The sequence below is a fragment of the Rousettus aegyptiacus genome, unplaced genomic scaffold (assembly GCF_014176215.1).
Source record: "Rousettus aegyptiacus isolate mRouAeg1 unplaced genomic scaffold, mRouAeg1.p scaffold_m13_p_1, whole genome shotgun sequence".
NCBI lineage: Eukaryota > Metazoa > Chordata > Mammalia > Chiroptera > Pteropodidae > Rousettus > Rousettus aegyptiacus.
This window is the reverse complement of record NW_023416284.1, coordinates 179,093,972-179,117,725: the sequence shown is the minus strand read 5'-3', so window position 1 is coordinate 179,117,725 and position 23,754 is coordinate 179,093,972. Positions and strand designations below refer to the sequence as shown.

General features: G+C 40.8%; 2 protein-coding genes across 6 annotated transcripts in view; both read left to right on the top strand.

Moving 5' to 3' along the window:
- Positions 1-416: 416 nt before the first annotated feature.
- The window catches only part of TMEM242 (transmembrane protein 242), a 34,176-nt gene continuing 10,838 nt past the window's right edge, over positions 417-23,754 (top strand). For 2 of the 4 annotated variants that reach the window (XR_004951439.1, XM_036223120.1), the window contains exons 1-3: positions 417-603; positions 1,195-1,295; positions 7,483-7,620. Coding sequence is in view for 3 of the 4 variants with exons in the window: in XM_036223120.1 (XP_036079013.1) it covers positions 516-603; positions 1,195-1,295; positions 7,483-7,620 (327 nt within the window). In the remaining variant the exon portion in view is untranslated. Of the gene's footprint in view, positions 604-632; positions 1,038-1,194; positions 1,296-7,482; positions 7,621-23,754 lie in introns of those variants that run through there. The other 2 variants (XM_016162895.2, XM_016162896.2) reach the window with 2 other exon arrangements.
- LDHAL6B (lactate dehydrogenase A like 6B) lies at positions 7,486-22,033 on the top strand. Of its 2 annotated transcripts, XM_016162894.2 has the most exons (2): positions 7,486-7,620; positions 20,774-22,033. In XM_016162894.2, exon 2 carries the CDS (start codon positions 20,791-20,793, stop codon positions 21,691-21,693), a length of 903 nt encoding a protein of 300 aa, XP_016018380.1. In that variant the 5' UTR covers positions 7,486-7,620; positions 20,774-20,790; the 3' UTR covers positions 21,694-22,033. The 2 variants fall into 2 exon arrangements, with proteins under 2 accessions (XP_016018380.1, XP_016018379.1); XM_016162893.2 differs by lacking the exon at positions 7,486-7,620 and having other exon boundaries at positions 16,937-22,033.

Here is a 23,754-nt window from a genome sequence, read left to right as displayed (position 1 = left end):
CCTGTCACACCTAAGCGACGACTGTCACAGAATTTCTCCGAATATGACAAAGAAAAGACTGAGGCCTGCTTCTTAGAATCGTGAGATGTTAACGCCGCCCACCCAAATCTTTGCACAAAGTTTAAGGGTGATCAGGAAACTGAGTTCCAGAGTCTCGAACCAGGTAAAGACAGGGCTCCTGGCACAATCTGCGACCCCTCACTGCCTCCTAGAGTCAGGGCTGATCATTGTCTCAAGCAGACCCAGTATTGAGGGCAGCGATCATTACCTTGGAGCTAGCAAATGACCTTCCCTGGGAGACGGCCTGGGCGACACGGTCCCCGGGGCCGGGCTGGGGGACACCGCTACCACATCTTCCCCGCCCTGCAGCGAGAAGTGAGGGTTTGGGGACAGCGGCCGTCCCCGGACAGGTATTCAGGTGGTACAGGGGTGAGAGCGGAACCTTTCTCCTCCGCCTCGCTCTCACTCCACCCGGGCCCAGTCGATGCGGGACGCAGTAGCGGAGGCTAATAAACATGGAGGCCGCGGGCGCTGGCGCGGGGCAGCGGTCCTCTGGGTCGGAGGCTCCGGGATGCACCGAGGACCGGCTTTTCCTGGTTAAAGGTGTGGTGAGCTGAGCTGCGGGTGTCGGGGCGAGCTAACCCCGGACTGTGCCTGCGCTGGGGCGGGCATTCCCACTCACGCCCCGCCCTGGGAGACCTTCGCCTGGGTTTGCCCCCTGAGTGTAGCCCGGGGGGTCCGGCGGCCTGGCGGTCCGTGGTCGTGCGGGGCGGAGGCTCCTCTGGGCTGGGCGCTGGTCCCGCGAGCGGTTCTGTGTGTGCTGCATTTCCCCCGTCCCCTCTGCAGTTCCTCTCGCGCCCTCCCTTTTCTAACTCCCACTATTTCCTTTATCCTCCCCGAGAGAAACTTAACGCCACTGTGCGGGCGAAGGGACCCCGCGCGACTTCTCTGCCCTTGGAAATGATACCTCGGAATGACCTCAGGAACCAGAGGGCATTACGTCATGCAGATTTCACAGCCGCTATCATTTACCTTTGGCAAGAGCTGTTTATCCTCGTTTTTCGAATTTCAAAAGTGATTCTGAATGTAATTTAAGTAGTACTTGCAACTTGTGTACACCTTATTAACTTAAGGTTTTTTTCCCTTTACTCTCTCTCCCCACCCTCCATGCTCTACGCCCCAAACTCTCGGCAGGTGGAATTTTCCTTGGTACTGTTGCTGCAGCGGGAATGCTAGCTGGATTTGTTACAACATTATCATTAGCCAAAAAGAAAAGTCCTGAATGGTTCAATAAGGTTTGTGACCCCCAAATCTATTCATAGCATTGTTATTGTTTATAAATAAATAGGAACTGTTTTTCATAGGAAAAATAAAATATCGATGGCCTTTCATGTAGCTTTTAGAAACAAACCTATATACATCTCAAAGATTGAACAAAGGCACAAATTAAATAAGTGGTCTTTATTTTCATTTAAAAAGAAGTAATTTCTTAAATTTTATCAGCTATTTCTTAAATATTAGAAATGTGCTTTCTTAAATTTTAGCAGAACAAGACTTTGAAAGCTCATCCAGTACATTTCCGGTTCACAACATGACTTTTAGTCTAAATCTAGGGAATTCACTATCAGTTGTAAGAGGCCTCAATATTTTATGTATCACTCAGAAAGAAAAAGCGATACCAACTAAACTCTTGACACAGTGCTGATTGCAAGAGGCATTTCTATCTCAGATGTTAAAATGTTGAAATAAAGTGCATCTTAGTTAAAAACATGTCAGCTCCTTGAACCCAGAGACCATACATGCTTGTGCATTGCTGCAGCCCCTCTCTAGAAAAGTGTCTGGTACACGGCAGGTGCTCAGTTAAATGACTACTTAAGTCAGAAACTCTTACTCCATGAGCATGATTGAACAATCACTGTGTAGCTTATTTCCCTAGTTGATAAGAAATTTCTTCATATTTGCTTGTAGTTACTTGTTCTTATGTATTGTACTATCTCTGTCCTTCCCATCCCATATGGTTTATCCATTACTTTATTGCTTTAGCAAATGTTAGCTTGGACTCTTTTATGTGTTAGGCACTATGTTAGCTAGGTGTAAGCAATACAAAAATGAGCAAAACATATCTGCCCCGCAGGAAGCTAGCATCTGGTGTAAGAGACAGATACTAAACAGTCACACAAATAATTATATAATTACAATTTGATGTTGGCTTTAGAACAGTTACATGAAAAATCATAACCAGTTGAATTTCCTTCCCACTTATATGTACCTTTAATAACCTAATAATCATAGTTAAGCCTTATGAATACTGTAATGGCAAGAGACCACATTAAAAGTACATTTGGATCCCTCTGTGAATGTCAGGGCTTATATGGAGCTTTCCAAATCACTTCTATGAACCTCCTAGTCATTTCCCCCTATACTGTAGAATATATTCAGAGCAGAATATATCTCGTGGCAGAATTCAGTAAAACCTGACTCATAGAAGGCCTATAATAGTGGAGTTTGGTTTGATTTCCAAGCTTAAGTTTTCACGTTAACCTTTGGGTCACAGATCTTTATGAGAATCTGATGAAAGCTAGGAATTCCTTCTCAGGAAAAAAACACATACAGGTGTTCACAACTTTGCATTCAATATTCTTGTTCTAAGATTTGATGATCACACATGCACTTTATGGCCTAACACAGTGGTTTTCAAACTGTGGCCCTCAGAAGCCTGGGGATCCTTGAGACCCTTTTGGGAGTCTGTAAAGTCAAAACTTTTCGTGACAATGCTGAAACATTTGCACTGATGGTACAGAAGCGATGGAGGGTAAAACCGCTGGTGTCTTGGTATAATCAAGGTCGTGCCCTGAGCCGTACTAGCAGTCATTGTGTTCTTCATTACCGTGCGCCCGCAGTGTTTTTTTAAAAAGCCATTGCATAAGAATTTCTTGTTGCATCCGTAAAATTATGTTATCATGTTTTGACCCTTGAATGTACCTCTTTAATCTGTGTGAAGAAATGAGAAGTTCACATAAAGTGCTTCTGTTTTATATCAAAGATTTTTTTTTCTAGGAAAAGAGGTTGTGTGGTTGAGTTGCACGCTGAACTAGCTGCTTTTTTTCATGGCATGTCATTTCTACTTGAAAGAACTACTGACAAACTATAGTTATTCAGAAGTGGGCATTTGGCAGACATTTTCTTAAAAATGAACAAAATGAGCCTGTCTCTTCAAGCAAGCAATTGTCAGTATTAGTTGCTACTGATCAAATTTGAGCTTTCAAGTGAAAATTAGGTTTTAGGAAATTTGTATCTGCTATTATGAGTTTAACAGCAGCTCCATACTTAAAGGCTTTTCTGATGAGATTGAAAGTAATATTAATGGTGTGATTTTTTAATATTTAATGAATGGTGTCAACATTTGAAAGATATGTATAACCTGGTAAATCAATATTTTCTGAATGATCATGATTCATGGATAGTCAAAGTGCAAAATAGACTAATGGATTTTAATGTAACAAAGTACAGAATTCATTGATATGACTTCAGATTCCGAATTACAGCTAACCTTTAGAAAGCTATTTGTCAAGACTTGGTGTAGCATCAGATTGAAGGCTATTAAAATACTCCTCCCTTTTCTAACCACATATCTGTGAGAGGCTGGATTTTATTCATATACTTCAACCAAAAAGCATCACAACAGATCCAATTTCACAGAAGCATATGAAAATCCAACTATCTTTTATTAAGCCAGGCATTTAAAAGAATAACAAAAAATGTAAAACACTGCCTCTCTTTGCACTAAATTTTGTTTTATCAGACGATTATTTTTATAAAAATATATTTATATTAACCTATAATGAGTTTCTTGTTTTAAAATGAATTAATAAGTAAAATTCAAGAATTTCTTAATTTTTAATACATTAGATATCAGTCAATATAATTCATATAATTAGAAATCTTTGAGATCCAAGTATAAATGGATCCTGAGACCAGAAAGTTTCAGAGCCACTATTGTGGATGATTAAATATGTAAAATTCTGCCTTCCTTCTGGGAAAACATTTGAATTAGAACATTACCAGGGATTCAGACTGTTTGAGAGCTAACGGGGCTTGTAGCTAAGCTCAGAAGTTCGGGAGCAGCTAATGAGTTTATACTGAGCTAGCACCAGTTTAGGGATACTGCCGCTCAGGTAGTATACTCCAAAGTCGCTGCCTGTCGGTTTTCTCTAGCATTAATGATACCTAACATTTGAATGCTTACCGTGAACTAGATGCTGTTAGTAGGGTTAGGATTCATTTAACCCCTGTTACAGCCCTATGAGGTGGTATATTGTGCTGTTGTGCCAGTTAAACTGAGGCACAGGAGATTAACCAACCTGCTCATCATTGGCACTCTGTTCATCTTAGGATTACATCTGGGGAATAAATAATGCTATTTTTAAAACTATTTAAATGGATTTCTGTCCACTAGCTTGGGGATCTGGGCATTAATCATAATACAGATTCAGATCGCAACCCAAAAGGACTTTAAAATGGTCAGGTTTCAGTTAGGTATTGCCTACACTGTTATTATTATTTAATGTCTTATTTGTATTCTCTTAGCTGAGTCTCTTGCTAGACTGGGAGTTGAGAGCAATAGTAAGTGCTGAGTAAACATTTATTTTTCTTTCTCCTTCTTAAGTAGAAATAGGCACAAGCTAAGGTGGACAAAATAGTCTACTCTTGAGTTTCTTTGGCCGATTAAAATAATCAAGGTTTTTTTAAAAATTGGTACATATCCCATTTGTATAACATCAGTCTCATAAAATTATTGTGAGACTAATTAAGGCACTATGAGCAAAAATAATGTATATATTATATGTCTATTTGATTAAAATGATTGAAGCAAATACAGAATAACATATACACACACAAATAGTAATATGGTTCCCCTGCTTATCTTCATATTACAGCATAGTAAAATTCTTAAAATAACTCAGTTATTTCAAGACCCATTTATATAACGAGTAAATAACATAGACAAGTCATCTTTCTGCTATAGCTACTTCTGAGAAATTATAAAAATAAATCTTTAAAAAATATTTTGTGTACATTATAAAAACACAGCCACTATTTATATGATGTAAAGAACATATCAAAATGTATCAGATAAGATTGCTCTGTAGGGGAAAAAACTAGATTGAACATTCTTTTTAAATATCAGTTTAATGTGCATTAAATTCATCCCAAGATTAAACTGAAACTAAAAACATGAACCTTCTTTTTAGGTATGCAGTTGACTTTCTGACAAATTAAACAGTTGCTCTTGATCATCCCTGCAGCTGTGAGTAATAGATTCATTCTTGTCACCTGCTAGAATGTAAGGGGCACCCATGTCCTAGGCATAAGATGTGTTACATAGCTTTCACCTAGAGAATAATTTTCGTGTTTTATCTTGGGGATATTAAATGCCATAAGTACAATGTGATTTGTCAGATTCAACTTCCATATGCATGTGCCTTCGTTTTAATTCAAATTAAAAACATAAACAATGTGGCAGTGAGCAAAAATGTGGATTTCATTATGCACATGTGACTAGCATATGTGTTTATATCTAAAGCTCTTTTAAAGCAACATTTTTTTTTTGGCAAGTCTTTCCCTGCAGCAAATCATCTAATGTTCATTTTGAAAATTCTGAGCAGAATTTATGAAGGTCATGTGACATATACTCCAGAGGAAAAGCTTGTGACTAGACTTTTAAAACCTGAATAAGAACAGATCAATTTTTAATATCGTTTTCACTAAAATTCATTTTTGGAAGTATGTAGAAAATAATAACTCATTTCATCTCACAATCAATTTCTGAGGCTGATATACAAATATAACACGTACTGTTTTAAAAAAATCTAAAAGTTTGAGAAAATTAAGATTTTATTGGGAATATTGCTATGTAATTTAGGGTTATTTTTATACATAGTTGTCTTTTTTTTATTTAGTAAAACATGTGGATTTATATAGACTTAAAAATATATGTACAAATATTATACATATATAATTTCTCTCCTTCCCAGGGAAATAAGGAATTTTTAATTTAAGTTTCTAAAATAAAATGTAGGCCAAAGCACTTAACTGACTCCAGTTTAAGAATATGTGGTTAATGGTACTGCTTTTGGATGGAAATTCAGGCCAGTTAGAACTTAGTGCATTTATGTGAACTCTGTGACATTTGGGGAACTCTGAAATTATAGCGATATGAGAAAATGAATATGATAAGAGAGCATATTGTTTTATCATAGAAAATAGCTAAAGAAATAATTCTTTAAAATTTGATTGGGTCTAAGGTCTATCTCAGCAGGGACTGGGTCTCTCTACTGGGTCCAGGCATGCTCCGGCATAGGATAAAAGTAAATGAAGTTTCTGTGCGCCATCAGTAACATTCACAGCCACAAAGTGCATGTGTAAACAAACTTATTAAGAAATGTGTTGAGCAAAAAGAAAAGATACAAAAACACACAAAAAGAAATGTGTCGAACAATATAAAAAATTATTCTAAAGAAGAAAAGGATTTAAATAGAAATACATTTCCAGGTAAAAGACAGGATGTTATAAATTTACTATCTCTTATCAGATTAGCTAATTAGTTTGATGTCATTTTAATGAAAATGTCAATGAGCAGGTTTTTTCTCCAGTTTGGGGTTTAGAGAAATCTTGACAGAATGTTCAAGGGTTTTTCTGGAAGAATTAATAGGCAGAAACAAAGAAAATTTTGAAAAAAGTAGTGAGTATGATGTACTTTCTGGATATTAAGACTTTATGATTCTATAATGAAATCTGTGATTCTGGCATAAAAATAGATAATAAGTTAGTGGCACAAAAATAGATATAAGCCTCTCTATATGTAATTTTCTCAAATAAGTTGGGAGAAGGATTAATTGATGGAGTGGTGCTGGGCAGTTGCTAAGCTATTTGGGAAGTAAATTCCCTATAGTCATCAGTTCCCGTCAAAACCCAAATAAATAACCAGATGATCTCAAGAGTTAGGGGTAAAAAGAAGAGACAATTTAAAAATAAAAATACAACTAAAAGAAAAATGACTGTAATTTTAGAATAGAGGAAGTTTTTGTAAGCTTAAGTACATTAGAATGCACTTTGACCAAAAACAAAAAAGCAAAACAGGAGTTAAAAGTAGACCAAACTAGAGAAATAGGATAGCACATATGAGAGGTATAAGGGCTAAAGGACATTAATATATAAAGAGAATGCACAAATAAGAAAACTTGGGCAAATCACATAAATAGGCATTTCAAAAGGCATAAATATTTGGTTCGTGATAACTAGGGAAAATGTTCGTTCTCAGTAATGTAGAAATGTAAGTTATAAATAGTTCTATATAAATTTCAAAGGTTTCTCCTGGGATATTTTTGTGTTTACTTTGTTTTTAACATTCATGTTAAACACTCCCCAAATATTTATTCCGAATTGAGGATTTTTACCCCAACCTTTCCGTCCTCATTTCAGGGAAGCGTGGCCACCGCCGCCCTCCCGGAGAGCGGGTCTTCCCTGGCCTTGCGAGCCCTGGGCTGGGGCTCGCTATATGCCTGGTGCGGGGTCGGCGTGATCAGCTTTGCAGTCTGGAAGGCGCTGGGAGTTCACAGTGTGAGTAACTACAGTCCCGCAATTGGTGTCTGCAGTGTTTATTCTGCTTTCTGAGGTCTAAATCTTCCTGATCTTAAAATTTGCATAGTTTGTTCACTGTCTCAGGAAGTGATGACAGATGTGGCTAAATTTTTACTAATAACTAGGCAATTTCTCATAACTAATAAATCATATCAGTAATTTAAATATTTGAAGGCGGTAAAACTTCAAATATAATTAAATAATGACTAATTCATACCAGATGTTTATTTTATATGAATTGGTACTAGCTACTTGTTCAGTAAAATTACTTAATTTGGAACAACTTTCTATGTTGTGTTCAACATCCATATATATAAATATCCTAAAATAGTTACAGCATTTTAAAATTATTTAAATTATTAATGTGTTTACATATCATTGGAAAAAATCCAAAGAGCCAGTGTGTGTGTAATTTATACCCCAAGCTAAAGAGCTCTACATTCGGAATGACTGGCTTCTTTGTCATTAAACCCCTGGTAGGAAGTTCTTGGACCCGGCTCTTTGTGACAGGTGGAAATTGATGGTGGTTTGGAATAAGTGGCAGCAGTGATGAAAAGAGGTTCTAGATGCATTTCAAAGACAGAATCAACAAGGATTTGTTACAGATTGGATATGAAAAAGGAGAGGAAAAGTGTAGTCAAGGACGTCTCCACGGCTTTTGGTTTGAGCAGCTGGGCAATGGATGGGGACCAGTGCGACAGGAGCAGGCATTGGTTAGTGTCAGGAGGTCAGTCTGGGACTTGCCAGTTTGCGATGTGTCTTAGATGGCCAAGTGCAGAGTCAAGTAAGCAGTTAGCTGTAGAAGGCTGGAATTCAGGGCGGAGGTGCAAGGTGAAGATATGAATTTGTGGCTCATCAGTTTATAGATAGTTAACGCCAGGAAACCAGGTGAGCTCCCTAAGGCAGTAAACGTGGAGAGAACAGAGAGGAGGGAAGAGGTCTGAGGAGGGAGCTTCTGGGCACTCCCCAGGGTCAGAGGTCGGGGGTGGAGGGAGAGTAGCAAAGGAGATTTCCCTACCGAAAGCAGGGAGGACGAGGGGAATGGTGACTTGGATGCCAGGTGAAAAAAGCACTTCATGGAGATGTATGCTGTGGAAAAGTCACGTGAGTTGAGAACTGATAGTTCACTCAGTTAGCAGTGCGGTGGCCATTGAGAGGTAAAGCCTGAGTGGAATGGATCTAGAAGAGAATGGAGGCAGGAGATCGGGGGCAGTATGTGTGAGCAAGTCTTAGGGAAAGAAAGAAATGGGGTCATAGCTCGAAGGGGGAGACAGGGTCAAGAGAGTTTGCTTTTTTTTAAGTTGGGAGAATTAATAGCACATGTGCATGCTGATGGGAGTGCCTCAGTACAGGGGAAGGCAGAGGAGGATTGCTGGAGTAGTAAGTATTATTATTACTGGCATTGGGTTGTTCACGTTTGGCTTAATCATAACTAAACATAGGCATTATTGTACTTTTCATGAAAATATACTAATAGACAAACAGATGTTGTTTTTCTCCTAGTCTGATTAAAGTAACCTTGCTGGCAAATTTTCATATGCCAGCAAAATTAGGTTATTTAAATTAAATTTTATGCTTGCAAACTTGAGCTTCATGGGCTAGATTGTGCTATTTTAGTTTCTAGAATGTGAACTTCTTTGTTGTATGGGACTGATAAGGGGTTTATTGCCTAAATAAAACAGGAGAGAAAAATTCTTTTCCGATTGGCCCTATTGAATATAAGGATACCTGGAATGCTTTATAGTGCATCTTTGCGTCTTTAACTAAATAGAGAGACTGCAAATGCACTCTCCCTACATGTGGGTCATTAGGTGTATAGGTTTGGTCTCCACGTCTGAAAAGCCTCACAGAAAAATGAACCGCTGATGTTTTGTCAAGGGTACAGCTTTTAAAAGCAGTAGTGTTTATTGATTTGTTCATTCAGAAGACATTTGTGGGCCTACCCTGAGCCAGGCACTGTGTTAAGATAGGACTCCCCAGTAGACTTGTAGAAGAAGGCTTAGGTTTTCAAGCTTTCTAAGCAAATTCTTATTCTATGACCCTGCCCCAAGCTTGTGGAGAGCAATATGGCATTTTTCAGCTCTGCATTTAGAGAATGCCTGCACGGAGGGAGTTTTGATGAAAACTGTGAGATTACCTTGAATCCAGTGAACTTTTATTAGTATTTACTACCTCTTATTGGAAAATGTCATCTTTCAGTGACTAAGTAAAACAGAAAATGTTAACAGAAATGGCTGGGTCTGTGTGCTCAATAAACAACTGAGATGACCATTCCAGATAAATGCAGGTAAATCAGAATCAATTCCGGTGTCGAACAGTTGGTGGCGGCTGCCTTCAGCTGTCCTGGATCTCCAATATAAACCCAGTTCAAAAAAAAAGGCTGCCATCTAATGGCTGACTGAGAACAGCTTACATTCCCTGTTTTAATTCACAGCTACATCTGCTGGCCCGAGACGGAACATGTTGAAATGCCTAAAGCAAAGGGCTTAGATTCTTAGAAATATTTTGGATTTATTTTTTGTTTATACATAATCATTGTGGAATTTCATTTCACATAGAATAATTATAATACATCAAACATAAATACAGATTTGTGTCTTACACAATGGTATGTCATGTAATCAGAGGTTTCAGAAAAGGGGAGATAGTGGGAGCCATCTTGTCAGCAGACTGAAGCAAATGAGTGCGCCCAGAATTTAAGGCGGGTCCTGCCCCCTCTGTGTGGGAATCAGTACAGGTTCGGCATGGCGTCGCCTTACCAGCTCACCCCCCGCTCAGCCTCGGGCCAGCAAGCGTAGCCTGGCTGCTCAGTATGGGTCCATCAGTTAGTTTGAATTATGGTATTTTATCATCTGATTATGATTTTGTGGCAGCATGAATTTCGTTACAGTAACTTAATTGTGAAAAGAACGAACGCTCGCTGCGTGTGGGAGAAGGACAGTTCAGGCCAGGTGAGGGCACAGCATGGCACTCTGATTAGATCATTTCGTAAGGGCCGAAGACGTAAGTGTAGAGATGGGCTGGGACAGATGCTCTTCAGTCAGTACGTAGGATCTCCAGTGATACCAACTGGTAATTCCCCAGTCCCCACCCTCCCCCCCCCCAAAAAAAGTCACCTGCAGTTATTGCTCAAGAGCAATGACTTGTTAACTTTTTTACCTTTTTTAATTTATAGTAGGTATTGATACTTGAAAGGATTTCTGAAGAATTTGAGCATAGTTATGGTTAGGCTACCTTATCTTTTTTTCTCCCCTTAGAAGGAGAAACATTAAGTATGTAAATAATCCTGATTTCATATGTTGGAAACTTTATAGCTTTTTATGCCAATGGACCCAGGTTCTACATTTTTTTTGAGTTGAGGCTATAATCTCAAAGTCCTTGTTAGAATTGCCCATTGCTGATGTTAACTATGGCTTATATATAACATGTTCATGATCCTTGGTAAAGTTAGAATTTACAGATGACTTAGAGTTGTTACCCTAATAGGAGCTAAAACCTCAGTAGTAATAAAACCATGAATGAAAACATTCTTAGTTATTATGAAATACTTCAAACTGTCCAGAGATTTAAATTTAAAAATTAACTTAGAAATGAAGTTTTTATTTGTTTGTTTTTATGTTTACCTTTTACCACTGGATAAGAAGTATTGTCTTTATCTATGTATACTGGTATTGATTTTTAAAGAAAAATGTATTTTGGACCTATTATTTTTAAACAGATGGCTTTTTTTCTTATAAAAATGTGTATTCATTGTTAAAAAAAAAAAAAAGAAAAAGAAAAAGAATCAATGTAGAAAAGTACCAAAAAGGAAACAGAATCACCAGAAATCTCACTTTGTTGTAATCACCTATTACAGTAAAAGCATCTTGTCAGACTTTCTGTAGGTTTGTCACATAATCACATGTGAATGTCCTTGTATTGTGCTGCCTTGGAACCTTTCTTCACTGAACAGTCAGAGGGACATCTGCATAGTAGAATGTATAAACCTCAGTCACTTTTTATGGCTACATAGTACTCTATTGTGTGTTACAGTTTATTTAATCATTCTCCTGCCAACAGGAGAGTGGTGTTTTCACCATGAAACACCATAGCGAACCTTTAGAGGCATACATCTCTTTATACTCTTTCTTGGTCAAGAAATTTGTCCTAAAGACAGAAAATGTTATTGTTGAATCAAAATGCTTGTTAAAAATGTTTTTGATATCTGCCGCTAAAGGGCCGTCCAGAACAGCTTAGAGGATGTCAGCCGTGCCCTGGCGCCCTTGCCATTAGTGGCTTCTATTACTCTGAAATTTTTGCCAGTCTGATAGATGGAAATAATCTCTTCCTTTACTGCATCTCTCTGAAGGTCCTGCTGCTGTAAGGGCTTTAATGGAAATAATCTGTGATTGGAGGCTTGCATACTGTTCAGGCCTCTTTTTCTTAAAAAAAAAAAAAGAAAGAAAGAAAAGAAAACATAAAATGTAAATAAAACATTTTAAATATTTCTCTAAAAATTGTCATTTGACTTTTCTATTCTTAGAAAGCTCTTTTAAGAGATGTAATATTATACCTTTCCTCTAGGACAATATTGGATAATGCTAATAAAGTATACTTTCTCCAGCTTTTTTTGTAGCTGCTTAGGCATTCTTTTTATGTTAGTATTTAGGCTCACTTCTTCATTGCCTTATGACCAAGTTGAGGGCTTTTGCTACTTGTAGTCAAATCTGTTTCTTTTGACTTTGCTAATTTCAGTTTTTTACCAACATGCCTATGTATCTCATATGCATCTCACATATTCCTACATTGTGTTAGTCGTTTCAAATGAAGCAGCTTTGTAGAGTGAATGCTAGCTAGAACCCCCTATGTAAAATGAAACTATGGAGAACCTTAAAAGTTTTCAAGGTATCTAAAATATCTTCTAAGATATCTAAAAAGGAAACAGACTTCCTGTTATATACTTTTCACTGATTTAAGTCAAAGATTGAAAACAAAGCTTGTCTCCTGGCAGATTGTTTCATGGTGGCCACTTCTGAGTGATCTGCAGGGGGGTCTGAAAGGCGGCCGAGACGTTTCCCTCCACGTCCTTGCCTAATCTAATCCCAGTGCTCCCAGGGATCGCGACCAGCTTCTGCCCCATGAAGCAAGCTTTGATTTCTCATTCTGATTGCAGATGTCAGCAGACCCAAGCCTGCTTCCTCTTCCCAATAGTACTTACGGGAAGGCCCAGAACAGTCAGCACGGTCTCGCAGAGATGGTCCATCTGTCAAGCTCTGGGCCTTCAAACAGCCAAAGCATTGAGGAATATTTTCCTGGAATCATTTTTAAATTAATTGGAAGTGGCACTGTGCATCAGTTAAATTCAGGTCCGAGGTGACAAGAACATCTCTGTAACCCTTACTTCCCATTCCATTGCAGCTCTAATGGGCTTGACAGCCCGGTGGTGAGAGGCACATGTGGAGGAGCAATTTGATGACAGGGACAGCGTCAGTTTAAAAGGAGAGATAATGACCCATGCATTTTTTTTCCCTAAGCCAAGGGGCAGGGAATCAGCTGTTTTGGCATGTTGCCAAGATAGCTCTTTAAAAACCTATCAGTTTTTTCTTATAAATAAAATAAGGCCCCAGGCAGTTTATAAAGGAAGAATGTGCAACAATTACTAGAAAGATAAGCTCTGCTATAAAAGCATTCTTATTCCGAGGCCTGACACAAATCAGGCTTAATCACCCCAGGAATGTTCCCAGCCTTATTGCGCTGGAGGAAAGCTGTCCTTGATTTCACTTGGTTTCTCACGTTCTCTGTCCTTATTTCTTACACTGAGCACAGAAAATTGAACTCACATGAGCAGATCTCTCTATAAAGCCTTGTGGTGTGAAGACCTAATAGCATATGCTTCCCCCTAAGCTCTGTTTTAAAAGCTTTGTTTTACCTAGTATCAGTTAGTCACTTATGAATATCTAAAACTATGAAAATATATGTGTTGATATATTTACATATTATTAATTTACCTATATATCAGAAAATGGAAGTGTCTTCTCAAACTGAATTTTACTGACTGAAATATTTCTAACAAGTGTAAGAAGAAAATTTTTTTTAATGTGCTATGTATATTTCCACAATGTGAACTGTGCTGAACACGATTTCATGTTTTCTTGATGAGTCAGACATATCAGTTATTGTTCGCCTCTTGTGCTAACAGAGTTGGAGCTTTTATAGTTCTTTACTCTTTTAGTAATTGTTCCTGATCGTTGTTCGGCTCATAGTTTTCACTCCCCACTATCCCATTTCTTTGCGAAATGCTGCTGCTTCACTTTGCACAGTTACACCGAGATTCCTGCCTTTGCCTTCGCATTTTCCCGTTCCCAGGGTTCACCCTCTCTGGTGGTTTCATCCACTTGGAGACAACTGCCAGGTCTGAGTCTTCAACCCAGACCCCTGAGCTCCTGGCTCGTGGGCCTGCTTGACTGAACACTGATGCTTAGACGTCCTGCAAGCATCATGTGTGTCCCCTCTGAACTGTCTGCTCACACCCAACTCCCTACCCGTACCCTACTCCCAGCCAGACGTGTGGGCCACTCATCAGTGAATGGCGGCATCGTCCCCAAAGTTGCCTATAGAGAAAAGCTGGATTCGACTCATGACCACACTCTTTCTCACCCCCGTGTCTGGTGGTCATCGGTCTGCCACTCCCTCACCCACCCCTCCCCGCCTCCGCCTGGCCTCTCCACGGTCTCCACACCAGTGCACTGGGCTCCGCCTTCCCCAAACCTCCGCCTGCATCTGTACCACTCGCTGCCTTTCTCATGCCCCCGTGGGTAAAATGTTCATGCCGCTACCAGAGGGTCCCCATCCCCCCACTCACCGCCCTCTGGGCATTCCATCTCACCCCTGGGACCTACCCCAGGACCTCACTCCTGTAATTATCCTTGGCCTTCGCTGATTGTCAGTTTTTCCCTCTGCTGCAGCGTGCGGAGACATGCTCTAGTTTCTGCCTCCACTGAAAACTCTTTCTTGATATTTCTCCGCCTCCTCCAGCTACCAGCCCATTCGTCTCCTTCCTTTCATAGGGCAGATTTTCCTTTTCCCTCCGCAGTCCAGCGTCTTTCCCAGCATCCCCTGAAACTGCTGGCCTCAGAGCCACGGTGTCCTGCTTGTGGCCAGATCCAGGTCTAGTCTTTATCCTCTGCCTCTTGACCTCTCAGCAACATCTGACACAGCCGAGCATTCTCTCCTCAATGGAACACTGTCCTTTGGCTTCTCAGACACCTTCTGCCTCACTGGCCATTTCTGCGGGTCTGCCTTGCTGGCTCCTCCCCTGGTAGGCCTCGAAACGTCAGTGTCAGGGGCTTCCGACACAGATTCTTGTTCTCCATCCCTTGGTACTCTCATCTCGCCCCTGGCATTTAAAACAATCTGTGCAAGCCGATGGTGTCCAAAAATGTCGCTCCAGCCTGACCTTCAGATCCGCCTCACAACTATATGTCGTACGTCTGTCCTTGTCCCTCCCAGGCACATCAGTGACCCGCGTGCTGACTGGGACTCTTGGTCCCCCACCTCCTCCTCACTTGCTCCTCCCTTAGTCTTTCCCATTTCAGTAAGCGCCCCTCCCCTCCCTTCAGTTGTTCAACTGGAAAACCCAGCAAGAATCATCTCAGAGCCGCGTTTCCCTTCCCTGGTCCATGCGCCAGTCCTGCTTACTGGCTTTGCTACTGAGCAGAACCTGGCTCCTTTCTTCTCGTGCCTTCGTTCGTCTCTTGCCTAGTGTACTGAAATAGTTTCCTGCCTGAGAAACTGGCCTCTCCTTTACTTCCTCTAGAATTTGTTCTCCACATAGCAGCCAGAGGTATTTTTTAAATATAGGTCAGATCATGTCACTCCTTTAATTAGAACCCTTCAGTGGCTCCTGCTGAGGTCTCACAGGACATGGTCCCACCTCCTTCGCTGACCTCATCTTGAACCACCCCTTCACCCCTCCCACCACGCACCCCCATTCCCACTGCTACCCCTCCCCGCCCGCCCGCCCCCCGCCCCCCATCCCCAGGCCTTTCTGTTCCTTCCTCACACCAGATTCGTTCCTGCTCAGGGCCTTTTCTTCTAGCTTTGCCCAGGAAGCTCCATCCCGGGCGCAGCTGGCTCTGTGTTGCCATCCAGGGTTCCAGCCCAAGTGTGTTTCACCTCAGAGAAGCTTCTGGTCTACTGTGGCGGCCTCTGCACTCCCATCCCTCAGTTTTTCTCTAACATTATCCTATTTTCTTCACAGCAGTTATTGCAAAATGAGATTATATTGACCATTTTCTTGGTTTATCTGCCTTTGCAAAAAGAGTGAACATTCTAAGAGTAGTGACCTCATTTATCTTGTTCACTGTTGCATCCTCAGTATCCGTATCAGAGGGGGTATTGGGTAAGCAGCTGTTGAATGCAGGGCGGTCACACAGCTTCTGTCATTTCAGTGGCTCCCTCTTCCATTGAGAATAAAGTGCAAGTCCCTTGAAATAGCTTATGAATACGTGATCTGGCCCTGCTTATTCACTGACTCAGCCAGAGGCGATCTTGCCACTCTCTTCTCCCTGGGCTAAAGATATTTGGCAATGTCCGGAGACATTTTTGGTTGTCATAACCATGGGGGTGCTACTGCTATCTAATGGATAGAGGCCAAGACGTCACTAAACATCCTACAATACACAGGACAGGTCCACAGAGAATGATCTGGCCTGGAATGTCAGTAGTGCTTCGATTGGGAGCCTAGCTGTGTCCCTCATAAGCCTTCATCACACTTGGAGTTCCAGCCATGCTGACAAGCCATGTTCTTCCTGGCTTCTGAGCCTTTTTTTTTTTTTTTTTTAACACCTACCGCACCTGGTCTTCCTAGGTGGTCTCCTATTCAAGTACTAAAGAGGCCTGACCCTGCTTAGCTTCCGGGATCAGACGAGATTGGGCACTTTCAGGGTGGCGTGGCTGTAGACTCTAGCCTCTGAGCCTTGGACTTACCGATCCTCCACCCAGAGCACTCCTCCCTTCCCCCCTGTCCTCGCTGCTGACTGTTCTTTGCTTAGCTGGAGTTTTGAGGCAAGTTAATTTTTAACCTTTACAACATGGAGTTAATCTGTTTTGGCAGTTTAGGGTTTATAAAGGTAACTTTACGTTTCTACCTCAAAATGAAAGTAACTTCTATACACAAAGATTTTCTTCATGTCAGTTTTTTTTTTAGATGAATAAAGCAGTTGTTACTGGGACTGTAGTATTCTATTACTTAATCCACTGGCAGAAAATAAAAGGGGTGTATTAATAAAACCTATGGCTACAGGCGCTAACCTATGCAGTTAGCGCCTGTAGCCATAAAGTTAAAAGTTCTCAATCTTTAGATAAGATTTGAGATGTTTACACACATACTAATGACTTGTTTTTCGTGTTTTATGCCACAGGAAACTACTTCCTTTTTTCTCATTTTTATGATTAATACAAGCAGCTCTTTTACACTGCACCAAAAATTATGTGTAAGATGATGCCTTTCAGGGACAAAAATAAGATTTAATAGAACTTGACAATTCACGTTAGAATGTTGGAACACCATAAGTAGGAAACCGCCCCGAGCGTTGCTTTCTGAATGGACAGTCTCCCTCTATTCGAGGGACACAGCTTTGTGGCCCTGCCTTTGTCCTTCCCCAGCATTCCCAGTATTGCTGACAAAGGAACATCCTTTCAGGTGCTGGAATTTGTAAAGAACCCCACACAAGGATTACATAGTTACATATATTTTAGTATCTATGAGCAGCAGAATCACAGCCCACAACTTCGTTTTAAAACTCCAATTTGCATTTTATGACTTTCAAAACACAAAGACAACTTTTAAAATAATTGTGTAATGTCTTGCTTGTATACTGATAAGATTATAGCCTATTTTAGACTAATTTATAATATTAACACTGCTTTCATTTTTTTTTTTTTTTTTTTGCAAATCGAGGGTTTTGTGCAGTTTTTTTTTTTTTAAAGCTTTCCAGAGGATAAAACATTTAAACAACTTTAAAGATAAAAATATTCTCTCTGCCATTGTATTTACTGTGTTTCTAGCAGTGTCGATTTTTTTCCCCCTATTCTTTTTTTGTATATTCTAACTGGGTAAAGGTAGGTGTTAGTTTTGAGAATAGTTAAGGAATCTTTCTTTTATCCATAGCTTTATCTAAAATGTATGCATCAACCTTGCTAAGAAACCCGAACACCTATATGTTTTACTCCTTTACTCAGTGCCTTTCCATCTCTCTCACCTTTTAGCCCCCTTGACTAACTTAACTCAGTTCTATAGTTATTTACTTATTCTCTTCTGTCGCAAACATTTACTGAATCTCTATTCATGGACCAAGCTCTGTTCTAGAGGACAGGAATGTGCTGGTAAGTAAAAGGTGATCCCTTTTGGAGTGATAAATTCTTAAGTAATTACATTTAATTACAAAATACTTTGGTGGTACAAGATTTTAAAAAGTCAGTTCTGCTTGGGGCATTGTAGAAGATTTAGGAGAAGCTGGAATACAGATGAGCCTGACTTATGTATGGTTTAACATGAATTTTTGACATTATGATGGCGCAAAAGCGATACCCACTTAGTAGAAACTGTACTTTAAAATTTGAATTCTGATCTTTTCCTGGACTAGTGATATGTGGTACAGTGCTCTCTCGGGATGATGGTGCCTACCTGTAGGCTAATGTAAGTGAGCACATTTAAGGTAAGCTTGGCCAAGCCATGAAGTTCGGTCAGTTAGGTATATGAAATGCATTTTCAGCTTACAATATTTTCAACACACAGTGGGTTTCTCAGCATGTAACCCCATCATAAGTTGAGGAGCATCTGTATTTAAACTGGACCCCTAGGTAGAAAAAGGGCTGGGGAGCTGGGAGTGAGAGTCTAGTTTGAAGGAATGGAATGACTTAGTTAACTCTTCTTGATCAAGACATGCTGCTCATCTTCATTTCCTACTTCATTCCTCCTCAGCGGGTAACCCAAAGTACTATGGCATAATCCTGCCATCAGCTATAATATTGTACTGCATTTTGAACAGAAAATTTGAGTCAGGTTTTCCATTCAAAAGAAATAATGAGCCACCTAAGATAGAAAGTCATTAGGGCGGGGAGCTGTCTAATTATGTTTGGCTTCCCACATCTTTGAGCGGACCTAAATCTGCCGTGGAGGTCATGTATATCTCTTCATCTTTCTTAGTTCTTATCTCCAGACTTAGTATCTAAGAAAAAAAAAAAAAACTGCTTTGTTTGAGGTATGTTTATTTTGGAGAGTGTATTTTTTTTTTCTTTTCAAAATTGATTTAGTTGTGGTTAAGGGGAAAAGCTGAAGAGGCAGCTCTCATAGAGATTGTATTTCTGAAGAGGTTCAAACTTTAGAAAGAAAATTACTATAGAAAGAAGCCATCTAGCTAAGAGTCTTTATGTCCTTGAATTTCATCCTCAAGAACACTTATCTTAGAAAATGACTTGACTGGTCAAAGGAATCATTATAGGAAGAAGGTGGGAACAGGCATCAGGTGAAAACATTTCAGGTTATGACTGGAATAAAAGAAACGATAGCTATCAAAAATTGGTCTTGTAAAAGGATCCCTCTAAAATGTTGGCCACCATTAAGTAGGGATGATCATTTTTAAAATTCCTGTTTTTAATTTGACAAATGGTTACCATAGTGTAGAAAGAACTGATATATCTGGTGCTCTTACCATTACTAGTGTCACAGAGCTTGTGACCGTACCATCTAAACAGAGTGGTCCCTGCTTAAGTGCCAGTAAGTCACACTTAAATAAGATTGCAGGAACTCCGCTAATTGCCACACTTTCTTGACCCCTCACCAAATTCTTTACTTATTCTTTCTCTTTTCCTGGACAGCATTTCAGTGGCAAGGAGAATGAGAATGGCTTTTCAAGACCTGAATATACAATATCTTGTCAAGATTCCGTGTTCTAAAACACGGCATCAGTTCTAAAACAAATCTTTTTTTGCTGATCATGAGCATTCGCTATGTGTACCAAGAGCCCCATTAGGAGAAAGGACGTTGCTTTCTTAGAAGGAAAGGAGAGCTTTGAGCAATCCCTTCATGGTCAGAATTCAGTTTATAAGTGGGGAGAAAGAAGCTAACAGCTTCTCCACAGTAAACTTTTGGTATTGGACTAGCTCACCATCGGCCCCTTACCCTGTTGTCAAGCTCCTGTGACTTCCCCATAGTTATGGGTTATGGTCTTGACTTGCACAAGGGCAGTAGAATCCATGCATAAGGTTCTCAAACTGAGTACAGTGTAGAACAGGATCCCCATGGTGCAGGAGGCCATTGGGAGACCGTGTACAGGCTCCTTACGCTTCCTGGCAGGGTTATAGTTCAGAAATTTTGACCTTTTTTCATCTGTATTTAATGAAAGCAGTTTAACCTGGCACACACACTAAAAATACAAAGCAGTAATCCCAGGGATCTGGGTTGGCCCATGATACACATTAAATATTGAAGATAATTCATGTTTGTAAAACTTTAACTCCAGAATTCATTTGCTAAAGATGTCCTTTTACTGCCTGCCTGAGAGCAGAGCAGTGCGGAGAAGTGCGGAGGCCCTTGTGAGAGAGGCCCACCTTGCGCAGCCATAGTAACTAGCTGATGGAGTGTCCAACGCCTCGCAGCCTTGCGCACGCGCAGTAGCAGGCTGATGGGGCGTCCAACGACCCGCAGCCTTGCGCAGCCGCAGTAGCAGGCTGATGGGGCGTCCAACGACCCGCAGCCTTGCGCAGCCGCAGTAGCAGGCTGATGGGGCGTCCAACGACCCGCAGCCTTGCGCAGCCGCAGTAGCAGGCTGAGGACGTGGCCAACGGTCCCTGGCTCCCTTCCTTCGCACTTCGAAGCTTACCTGCCACTCTCCTCCACTTTTTCATATCACCTCTTGAGTGGCCATGAGCTGGGCTGTGGGAGTCCTGCGGGCCAGCTGGAGAGTAGGCGCTGCTAGAGCAAATTTCCTAAGTCTGGGGATGGCACCATTTCCCCGCCAGACAGCCTGCATCCCGCTCAAGGGCGGTTGGCCCGTTATTGCCGTGTCCAAGATGGCAACTGTCAAGTGTGAGCTTATGAATAATCTAACTTCAGAGGATGTTGTTCATCGCAGTAAGATCTCCATTATAGGAACTGGATCGGTTGGCATGGCCTGTGCTATCAGCATCCTGCTTAAAGGCTTGAGTGACGAACTTGCCTTGGTGGACGCTGCTGAAGACAAGCTGAAGGGCGAGACAATGGATCTTCAACATGGCAGTCCTTTCGTGAAAATGCCAAATATTGTTTGTAGTAAAGATTATCTTGTCACTGCAAACTCCAGCCTCGTGATTATCACAGCAGGTGTACGGCAGGAAAAGGGAGAAACTCGCCTTAATTTAGTGCAGCGAAATGTGGCCATCTTTAAATCAATGATTTCTAATATTATCCAGTACAGCCCTCACTGCAAGCTGATCGTTGTTTCCAATCCAGTGGATATCTTAACTTATATAGCCTGGAAGTTGAGTGAATTTCCCCAAAGCCGTGTTATTGGAAGCGGTTGTAATCTGGACACTGCCCGTTTTCGTTTCTTGATTGGGCAGAAGCTTGGTATCCACTCTGAAAGCTGCCATGGGTGGATCCTTGGAGAGCATGGAGACTCAAGTGTTCCTGTGTGGAGCGGAGTAAATATCGCCGGCGTCCCTCTGAAGGATCTGAACTCGGACATAGGAACTGATAAAGATCCCGAGCAGTGGAACAAGATCCACAAAGATGTGATTGCCAGTGCGTATGAGATAATTAAGATGAAAGGTTATACTTCTTGGGCCATTGGCCTATCTGTAGCTGATTTATCAGAAAGCATTTTGAAGAATCTCAAGAGAGTGCATCCAGTTTCCACCATAGTTAAGGGTCTCTATGGAATAAATGAAGAAGTATCCCTCAGTGTTCCTTGTGTCCTGGGAGAGAATGGTATTACCGACGTTATAAAGGTGAAGCTGACCCCTGAAGAAGAGGGTCGTCTGAGGAAGAGTGCAGAAACACTTTGGAAGCTTCAGAAGGACTTTAAGTTTTAAAGTTGTTAAATCTGCCATTCTGAAGTCATAGGATTGTATATGTCAAATTTGGGATAACCTTAAATTCCTAAAAGTTGGAAACAAAAAAGGGTAGAGTGACTGGCCCATTTATGTAGCCCCCCCAACTCTTATTTAGCATTCAGATTTTTTAAAAAAAACAATTCTTAAGCTACTTCATCAAAGAAGGTGTTTTGTGTACCACTGAGGTACCAGTACTTGCCTTGAATATATAGGTAGCTGCCGTTAGGTCTTAAGTGTAGGATGTAGGTGTTTGTCATGTTATAGAAATTCTGATTCTCTTTATTAAATACATGTTAATTCTTCTGTTCTGGCTGGGTTATGTACTACTTATTTGTGTATTTAAAACATAACTTTCTACAATATAAAAGTGTACACACAGAAGTACTTTCTGTAATGGAGCCATTAGCTGCCTTTGTTCTGTGACAGCCTATCAAGAAGGACCTTTAAAAAATTATCATGAACTGGTAGCTGCCAAGTATGTCGCGCGCGCCCGCGTGTGTGTGTGTGTGTGTGTGTGTGTGTGTGTGTTGTGTGCAACCTTAAGCCAGTGAAGCACAATCATTAGGTTAAAATATGGAAATAACAGTGATCAGATTGGTGGTGGTTATGAAGTATTTAATGCAGTAAAATGTAAAGCTTTTAGGAAAAGTCCTGACAGTCACACATGGTACAGTTGCTGTCATTTATTTGGTAGAGAAAAACATCCCCCTACATTTTTCAGTTACGAAAAACAAAGCCTGACTGAAATCCTTTTAGAAATGCCTCTGAGAACCTGACCTGTTAGCACCTTAAATCAGGAAGCATATTATGAATTGTTCTTATTGGGCTGAATCTTAGCAGCAGCAGAGCGGGCCCTGGCCCCAACGTGCTCCGGGGCTATCCCTGTAGCCCAGTTTAACCTTACATTAACAGAAAGCTTTAGCTTTTGAATTGTGCCCTGTTGTTAATCACTGTCATAAAAAATTTTAGTGAGTATTTCAGGGATTGTATTTCTCAAAAAGTTAACACATTTCAATTTTATTCCTAAATCAATTGACTTTACTACAGATTCTAGACTTTATGCCTGTGATACAGTGAGGGTTTTAGAGAAAGTGAAGATGCATGATAGCACTAATAACTTAGAAAATAAGGTGAGTTTTTAATGTATGTTAACTTTCCTAATGCAATTGAATATTAAATAAATAATGTGGTATGTTCAAACATATCTCAGGATCCAGGTGGATATCACAGGCCTAATCAAAAGTGAAAGGTATCAACATCTGCCCTGTAAACTAAGCCAGTTATGCTTTGTTGAATCTAATCAAGTAGACATAGGACAGCAATCTGCCCCCCAAAATGACCCTTTACCATGCCGATCAGAGTTCTCATACTACTTCATTGAGAACATCTAGAAATATTCTGACTCCCCAGGAAGCAGTGTCATGTGATGGGACTAAATATGTACTGAGCATCCCGGAAGTGGGAAGGGTGGCGGTTCCAGGTAGTTCTAAGAGCTTAAGCTCAACTGCACAGAGTTCCTCTTCTCTTTTTTCCAGCCCCGGAGTTTATAATTTAATCATGTTTCAACCAAATGTAATGTCCCATTGAAGAGCACCAGAGCATACCTTATGTCTATTTTGTAATTCTCTTCACCATTAATGTCAATCAGGATAGTTTGGGTTATGCTGCAGTAAAACACAGTCTCCAAATGTGTGGCTTAAATAAAATAACAAAACTTCCTTTTTGTCTTACGGAAAATCCCCTGTGGGTTTACACGGCTCCCCAGGGCGGCTGCCCTCCACAAGCTGGCTTCGTCCCTCCGGTTGCCTCGATCTCGAGGCCCCACCCTGGCAACTCAGCTTTTCATGATTGCTGTGGAAAGGGAAGGGAGGCTCAGAGGACCAACACCTGCAGTTCAGTGCTTCACCCTGGAAGGGACACACATTTCCTTAGCCAGAACTGGTCACATGGTTATCTAACTTCAAGAGGGTGGAAAAACGTAACGTGCCCTCTATCCACAGGGGGGTGAGTACTGGCTCTTAGTGAGCATGCCATGCCATT